We start from the raw sequence: 8899 nt of genomic DNA, 5'->3' as shown, positions 1-8899 counted from the left end.
TCATGTTCCTAGGATAAAATAAATATTTAGATGAAGCCCAAAATATGTGTGGGATTCGCTCCGACGACCTTTTCGCCCCAAACCGTGTATTCCGGGGACTTCCTGACAGCCATGAGGCCTAATCGTTTGTCGCAGAGAGTTCCGCATGCAGTCAAAAAATTCATCTTTTTGTAATGCACACGTTTATAAAATTCGTTAACTGATATATAAGGAAGAAACATACCGGATATAGCGAACGTGGCTGTAAATCGCAATAGTAGTGCAAAATCTTTGAAGTAGATGACGCTGCTTGTATCTTAGAACGAATGTTTCCGAAACGAAATGCCCTCAGATGTTTGTATTTTGTCTTCTCCACGTTTGCTGAGCACCCCGATCTAGGATCCCGATCTAAACACTTGAAGCTCTCGTAGCTAACGCTCTTAAGTCCAACGCTGATGCAGTGTTGGCGGAGAATTTTTTTTAGCGGCAGTGACGTGGTGCTTATCATAAAATAGCAAAAAAAAATACTTTACGATGTCGTTCATTGCCTTCACTGAAAATTTCATGACGGTGACACGAAAATGTCGCTAAATATAGACAGCAGCGTATGCAGCCGAAGGTGAAATGCGGCGGCCGGCGAGTTTGAACCGATTTGATTGTCGGTCGAAATGAGAATAAAGTCTTGGGACTGACATCAACCGCGCGCTTTAAAGAGTTTCGCCTGCTTTGACACAGTCTAGCTTCTGTGCACCCGCGCTCGGTCCTCTAAACTACTCTGGTCCCAGTGTGACTGTGTGCTATGACAATCTGAGCGAAAAGGAGGATGTCTGGGGGTTTTGATGTGCACCACGGCCATATAGTTGAGCGACATGATAACGTACGGGCGCGGCATGCCAGCCTGAATACCGGCCGCCAGCGTCAGAACAATGCGACAGTAATGTTTGTTCAAGTCAATACTAAGCCGTCGGATGGAGTATCGTTGGCCAATATCGAGTCGTTGGTAGAAGCGATAACAGGAATACAAACAAATGTCTCCCACGGCGCCTTTAATTGTTGCTGCTCAATCGCGGCTCCCCTGGCCTCAGCTGGCTCCGCTCCTGAAGTTGTCGCGGAAACCGAGCATATCTTTGTTTTACTATGAGACGAGGTTCACAGTAAAACGATTACGAGAGCAGCACCTCAGCGCTAGCCAGTTTCGAAGTGCACTCAGCTGCTGCATCGATGCGAAACCGGCTAGGCTTAGCGACGACTAGGGCAGCCAGGGGGTAGCGCGTAGTTCATTGCCCGGCGCGCCCGCGGGCGGCGTCGTTCGCGAAAGCTCGGCTCGCTCACTCCGGCTGGCTCACCGATTGGCTCAACAGCTTGCGACCTTCACTCGGAAGGCTGGAAAATAGAGCACCGAGCGACTGGCGCCTGCGACTGAGCGATACTTTATGCCCACGCTTGCACTGCTGGTGAACAACCTTTAACGCACAAATGCTTGGGTTATCGGCTGCTTTGCGGCGAGTCTTAGTTAAGATCGTCCGCGACGCCATCGTCACCGTCCGTGACGCACAGGCTGAGAACTTCAATTCCAGTACGTGCCGAAACAACTCGTATTTTTCGTAACGATACGAGCTCGAAAACGCGCCTGCTTCGATGCAACTAGTGTGCTCTTTCTTGTTAAACTACACGCGATCAGGATGCGGCGAGTGCTAGCCACAGTTGCATATTAGCTAAAGTGAGACGCAAGTATCGACGTAGTTTCGTAACGCAGTTGATATCAAAGCACTCCGCTTGTACTGGTCACCGATTAAGCTGTTAAGTTTCATGATCTCCGGTGAGCGTGCCAGTGTCGCGCAAATTAATGCATCGCAGCTACTGCTCCATCGTGCCATTTGCGTTCAACTTATCCACGATATTCGCCAGCTTGAGATACGGCGCTTTTCTTCGCTGTTTTTGTCGCAACTTTGTGATTTTATCTGGCATCAAACGAAATTGCATTCTGTCAACACCGTCGTCTGCTCCGTCGTCTGCTAGGACATCCGGGTCACATCAGGGGATCACAGGATCGCAGCTTCTACAAACGACATGCCAGAAAAAGTAACTGAAAGCACTTTAGTATTCTTAAATAATCTAAAAACAATTTAAAATAAATGCAGTGTCTTTGTTGTGAAGATAATATAAGTATTCATGGTTTAAAAAACAAATTTTTTTTGTCGGTTGTAATTTTTCACCGACACGAAAGCGCAGCCGTCGGTGCCATTGCAGCGCAACCGACACGTCGTGTTTTGTATTATTTGCCTCTTTGAGGCATTGCTTGAGTACTTGTACGGCGGACACGTGTAAAGGACTCATTCAACACGAAGGTGAGCAGTCGTGTGTTTTGGAAGCCAACGAAGAGGATTTCGGCCTGTCAACATTGGCGAGTTTCAACGGGTAAGCCATGAAGAGTGCTGCGACGTCTTTTCATCTGTTAGGGGAATGAAGACTCCTGCGCCGTTTTACTAAGCCTGGATGAATCGCATGGCCGGTGAGTCCCGCTCTGCGTTTCTTTGCTTATGATCTGTATTCACAAGCGCTATTTGTATGCGGCTATATAGGGATGTGAGTGGAGGCAGTCGGCCTGCGGTTGCCGCAGCTATAATGCGGCGCCAAAAAAGCAGGGCCTATATCCTGCATGACAAGTGTTGTTCTCATTGTCTTTATGTGCATTTAGTACTCGCGTGCCGTGGTAAATAAAAATGGCTACAGATATCACAACAGAGTTACGCCTTCGCTTGCTAGCGCTTCGACACACGGTGCAAAAGCATGGGTTTGCAATGCGTAGAAGACGATGAGCGGGAAATGCCGCGCGGCGGAGCGCTCGCGCTAGGCCAGCTGCGATCAGACACCGCACTATTTTGCTCAGGGTTAGTACTCATCGGATTAGTGCTTGTGCTTTAATATGCGTCATACTATATTTTGAGACAGTGATCGCATGCGAAAGGATAGCTCATATTCATCGCCTTGTCATTTGTAAACTTGTCTGTGCTTCCCAAGTGGAACAGGATTTGAGGCAGTGTTATGTCAAAGTTAGATCAATCTTGCGTCTCCTGAGCTGTAAACGTTGATGCTTCCTCTCCTTCTGAGTACTGCGAGCAGTCGGATTTGCAACTGCACAATTATTTAGCATTTCTACCTTTTTGCTATATCCCTCGCTTTTGTGGCCCGCATTCAAGTCGTTCGCCATTGTCGATGGTTTTTTTGTTACTTATTTTCGCTTTGTTATTTATTCTTGGTTGCGTGCCATCAGCTGTGGTGCCGGCGATTCTCCGAGCTCGGAACTCTTCCCAGGCACGGGATCCTACCCACAGACCTCCCTTCGCCGCACTCACGAGTGTTCTTTGGTATTTTTTTGTTTCTCTTGCCTTTACTTGCATTGCCAGTCGACAAATTTGTGCGGCTTTTAATTGTATGCAGATTTGTTAAATGCGCTAGCAATTTTTCTATGATGCAAAGCTGTGCTGTGAGATATCAAGCTTCTTGCTAGTGAAGGCATGCTTTTTTCCATTCTCTCTTCTCATTTAACCAAGGCAGACTGGTTGCAACTTTCAATTTATTACCTAGACATTGGTGCAAGGCACCATGATAGGAATTAATGAAAACCTGCACATCCTATATTCAAATTGGTGTGCGGTATTTCAGCCAGCTCATCTTTCAGTGTGGTTATAACAGTCATTGTGACTCTTCTCAAAGAATGTATATGGGTGCTTTACATAAAATCTGTTCATTTGTTGTGTCATGGGCTAGCTCATTGGTTTTTTATTTACTTATATTACGTCTAAGTTTAGTTTTTAAAGCAGTAGACGATTTCCCCTCTTGTCATTCATGACATGGCTACAGCCACTGACAGCTGTTGCCCTGGATGTATTTATTTGCAGTTGCCAGCGGCCAGCATCTATTGGGCCATGCGTGCTTCCTGCCTTCGGCTGTGTCATCCCTCCTGATCCGTTCATGGTAGGTATTCTTTTTCAGTGATGCATATCTTAGCTGCCTATTTAGAAAAAAATTTTCCATATAGGCTTGCAGCTAGGTTTAGAAATGCATGAAACTCTACATGCACTTCACAGCAGTACCTCAGCTTATAATTACCGGAACTGTAGACTTGTACAAAATATAGTCGCTGATGTAGCTCTTGACGCAGCTGCTCTTAACATAAACGTGCTTTGACATTGCACATCTGTTGCCTGGTATGCATATGTGTCCTCGAAAAGGACCTATATGTTCATTTATCCCTTTAAGAACATTGTGCTCTACAATGTTGGTTTACCAGTATTTCTGACAGAGACCAAATTGTCAGTCAGTAATGTAACATTGCACGATGACACCAATCCTTGTATGGTATAGCATCCTTGCAATGCACTGGGCAAGCTGCTGTCAGCACAGATTTATTGCTGGTTTATTGCCATAGCATATGGTTATACTGCACAGTTTGTACCTCTACCTTCTTAAAGCTGTATACTTGAAAAATTTTAAATTATTTGAAGGAAAATTCAAGGAAATGTAACAGTAACTGTCTCACATTTTGGTGGACACTTGAACCGTGATATAAGGGAGGGATATAAAAGGGAAGCAATGAAGAGCTGATGCCCATGTTAGATGCCCCTCTTTAGTTAAACATACCTCGCAATTAACACATTTGGTGCAAAACAAACATGGGACTTGCACGCTCACAAGCACCCTCATGTCAGTAAAACAAAGTGCCAATGTTGCCGTACTTTAGAGCTTTGCTCCTAAAAGCGCAGCTGACTGCTGCTCGAAGTTGAGAGCAAAAATATGTCTACTTTTCCTCATGTGCAGTCTGCGGTGCTGGTGCCATTTGCAATGGTGATTGACATTTAGTTGCATGATGCTCAGTCTGTTCCTGGAGTTAGTGATTTTGTCTGTCTTGTGAATGTGCTGTTAAAATTAGTGCAGAACAATGGTTCTCTAGTTCGTTTTAGGTAACTGTCTCCTGTGCCACATGCTACCACCCTTTTTCCTCAAATTTCCTAATCTCATTTAGCCACCTGATTGCCACCCATTCATGCATTCACCTACTCTTGGAATCCTCCCAGCGTTTTATTGTGGTATTGCTTATATCTCTGCATTACACATGCACTGCACTTCCTCTTTTTATGATTTAGTCAAGATATCTCTGTTCCTGTTTCTTGCATAAGCATAAGAGGCGACTCAAGTGCACCATCTGGGCTTGTGATGCAATGTGTAGGGTTCTTCGTTTTTGGGTAAAACCTGGTTTCTTCCTACTGTTGCACCAAAAAAGATTCTTAAAGATCAGGTTCAACCCAATTTCTGTGCAAATGTGCCTGTAAGAAAGTGTGGTTTGAAGGTGCACAAAGGCGAAGAACTGCTGGAGTGTAGTGGATGTCACATAATTCTTCTTACAGATTTTTTAAACAATTCTGGTTATTTTATTTCTCCTTTTTATGTTCATTATTTGTCGGTTGCTTATAATTTTTGGATAAACTGAAAACTACATGTACTGACTGGTATTTCATTCCAATAATTATACCCGTTATTATGAAGCTGTGTTGGAAGGTAGGTGTACATTTAGTATGCGTGCTTTGAATTTCAGTGATTGTTTCTGCAATGCAAAATGGAGGACAGGTCTCTGCTGTGCGAGTTTTTTTGCAATGGAGTGAAAGTAGCTGGAGAAGCATTTGCTACTGTGTCACCCAGCCAAAGTTCTCCCACAGACCACTGATCTTCTGAATACCTATGGCTTAAAGCTCGAACCTCTGGTTGCCCTTTCCGAGGTTTTTTGCATTAACGAGTGCAAGCCCAAGGGCGCAGAGCTAACGAGCATTTGAAACCATAGAGCTATACACAGCAGTGCTCGGGCCGTGCAGCAAGTCAGTGTGAATTAGGTCGCGATAAACATGGTTTACTGTAGAAAGCTAGTGTGAAAAAATAGTTGCGCTCACAGAAACCGCTGTTTCTTTCTTAGTCGGTCATTGAAACAAAGCAATGCATGTAAAATTTTATATCTCACTGATCCCTCAATTTTTTTCCAGCTAAAGACCAAGAGTTGCATGGAAGTTGTGCAAGCCACCAAGTTGCGTGTGATTTTTGCCAGGGACCTGGAGCAGGCTTGGGAATTAGTGGATGGCCAGTGGTATTCACTCAGTAAGCAAGCTTTTTCTGTAAGTACAGTTTTTGGCATGGCATTGCTTAGGAACGCATGCACTAATCTGACTGCTCTATGCCCGCCCATGCTTCAAGAATAATGAAGTACATGAAAAAAATTGATTGCCGGAAAAAAATTGCCGCTTCTGTTATGTTTTTTCAGGAAAGTATTTGCCAGTTAAAGGGCTGTGAAAACCTTAAAAATTATGTGCTTGTTGTGGCTTTTTAAATTTCTTCGACGTCTATGTTGGCCTGACCTTGTAGCTTGTCTGCATGAGATTGGCTGCTACCTACAGTTTGCTTTTTTGTTGCTCCTTTATTGCCTGTCACAATCTTTACTTTGCGTGGCAGTGTCATGCAGTTTGGGAAGTAATCTGATCTTATTTCTGCATTGGCCTGTAGTGCAAGCTTTTGCATGTGGGGCAGGTTTATGGTGTCCTTTTTGTTTGCTGTAACTGCAGTTTGGCCATGAGGGTTAGAGGCTTAGTCCGTTTTTTATTTTGATGCAGTGTCATATACCTCATGCATAAATTAATAAAGTAAGCACTATTTGTTGTAATAAATGAACATTCGTTATAGCTGGGGCCATTATAAGTGCACTTGACTCTAAAATGGCTTTCTTTCGGCACTCAGTATTATATCTTAAAACCAGCCGGAAGACACAAAACAGGAGAAGAGATGAGCACAAGATGAGGCTAGTCTAACAACTGAAATTTTATTGAAGGAAAGTGGCAAAAGAAGGCCTGCAAAAAGATTCAAGCACGCAAGACCCCAAAGCAGTGAGGGGGCAAAAAATAACCGAAAGGCACTGACGTACTAGTAAACCATCTAAAAAACTATTTCCTTACAGTGAAGGTTCACCGACGGTTTAGCCAGGCACTTGTTTTTAGCCTTACTGATGTAGTAAGCCTCAAATATATCAGGACAGATTTATCACTTCCCTAAACCACTGATGTGCCGCAGAAATCAGGCGTGCAAAGAGAAAGGTCGTCCTTCGATTGCATTCACGAGATTGAACGTGCAGTGTCAGGTGAAAATTCGCCTTCCTCTCTATACAGTGAAAGTGCTCTCACCCAGGCGCACATTCAGATATCTGCTTGTCTGCCCATAGTAGTTTCAGCTACGAGCCAGCGGAATGCAAAAAACCGGTTTACTTTTGCAAGTGGTGAACATTTTTTATCTGCCACTGTGCATAGCGGACGATTACCCGTAGTTGTATCAAGCCTAGTTTGAACGAAGAAGCAAAGGGCTCCTACCTTACTTTTAGTGGTCAAGACAACAGCAACATCATACTTTGGTGCAACTTTCTTTGGATGGTGCGAAATGGTGTGGAGGTAAGGTATAAAGCCCGTCTTTTTGTGCTGCTCAACTACGTCAGCATCATGTGACCGGTGTTCCGTTCCCTCGAGAGAGTAAAAACACACTCTGACAGGTGCGCAAGATGGGCAAATGGGAACCCAGGTGCCATTGACTTGGAAACCTGCTCCGAGAATGCATTCTAAACACTGTGATGGCATGACTTCTATAAAGCAGTCGTGATGCATGTGATTGCCAACCTGTCCTTCACCAGCCTCAAGTGGTTCAACTCGTAGCTAAGAGGCTTCCTGATCTTGGGCTTTGGCGCCAACATATGTGGTAGTCCGCAAAGCGCAGGTCTAAGTCAAGAAGCTACAAACGGTTATGCTTAGTGAAATTCAGACCTAAAAGATAGGCTTTGACCACATGCCTAAAGATTTCTAAAACGTCTTGTGCCAACTTATTTGAGCCCTCCTTGTGCAAAAAAATTAGGTAGCTATCAATATAACGAAATGCTACTATGCCGAGGCCTTCCAAACAGGGCTTTGATGCGGTATCGACTCTGGACAGAAGAATGTCGCGGAGGAACAGTGCAACCTGGGACCCTCTGCATATGCCTGATTTCTGATGTAAATACCGCCTTGCCAACTCACAAAAGCAGAGTTCTGTGGAGTTCTAGTTTCTTGAGGACAGCAACCTGGGCAGGTGCTCTGCAGTGAGCATCGACATGGAGGGCTGCACTATTCATTGTCACATGATAGACCTCTGAGGTATGTGCAAACTGCATCAGGGTGAACAATGAACATGCTTTTACAGATGATTGCGTGATTTCGGTTGCTGGCTTCTTGGGGCTGTTGTCCTTTTACTGCAAATCCGCATTTGTCAGTTGGCAGGGCGGTATTTACACGCAGGTCGTACCTTTGCTCAGCAACATTTTTTTGTCTAAAGTCAATAAGGCATTAGAGCCCGGTTTGGAAGACCTTGGCATAGTAGCATTTCGTTATGTTCATGACTAATTTTTCTGGACATAGAAGGCTCAGATAAGTTGGCACAAGATGTTTTAGGAGTCTTTAAGGCATGCGGTCAAGGCCTGTCTTTTACATCAGAATTGTATAAACAGAACCGTTAGCAGTTTCTTGATGCAGACTTGCGCTTTGTGGACGAATATGTTTGTCGGGGCTACAGCTAAAGATCGGGGAAGGCTCTTTTTAGCTACGAGTCGGACCACTTGTTGTTGGGGAAGGATCGTGAAGAGGTGTATTTGTCGCTGGTTAAGGTCAGTAAAGATGGAAACACTTGATGGGTGTGCAATCGTGTGCATGACATCAGCTTTAGATAAGTCATGCCATCACTGCTGAGGACGCATTCTTGTAGCAGGTTTCCAAGCAGCTGGGTTCCCACTTGCCCATCTCAACAACCTCTCATAGTATGTTTTCACTTGCTCGAGGGTAAGGAGCACATACTCCGATGATGCTGA

At 44.6% G+C, this 8899-nt stretch overlaps 1 protein-coding gene across 1 annotated transcript; it reads left to right on the top strand.

Moving 5' to 3' along the window:
* Positions 1-2360: 2360 nt before the first annotated feature.
* LOC144128726 (uncharacterized) lies at positions 2361-6669 on the top strand. The gene is made up of 5 exons (XM_077662372.1): positions 2361-2491; positions 3254-3347; positions 3882-3957; positions 6015-6115; positions 6636-6669. Exons 1-5 carry the CDS (start codon positions 2476-2478, stop codon positions 6667-6669), a joined length of 321 nt encoding a protein of 106 aa, XP_077518498.1. The 5' UTR covers positions 2361-2475.
* Positions 6670-8899: the final 2230 nt, after the last annotated feature.

The sequence above is a fragment of the Amblyomma americanum genome, chromosome 1 (assembly GCF_052857255.1).
Source record: "Amblyomma americanum isolate KBUSLIRL-KWMA chromosome 1, ASM5285725v1, whole genome shotgun sequence".
Taxonomy (NCBI): Eukaryota; Metazoa; Arthropoda; class Arachnida; order Ixodida; family Ixodidae; genus Amblyomma; species Amblyomma americanum.
Note: the sequence above shows the minus strand (reverse complement) of the source record. Positions and strands in the feature narration are given on the sequence as shown.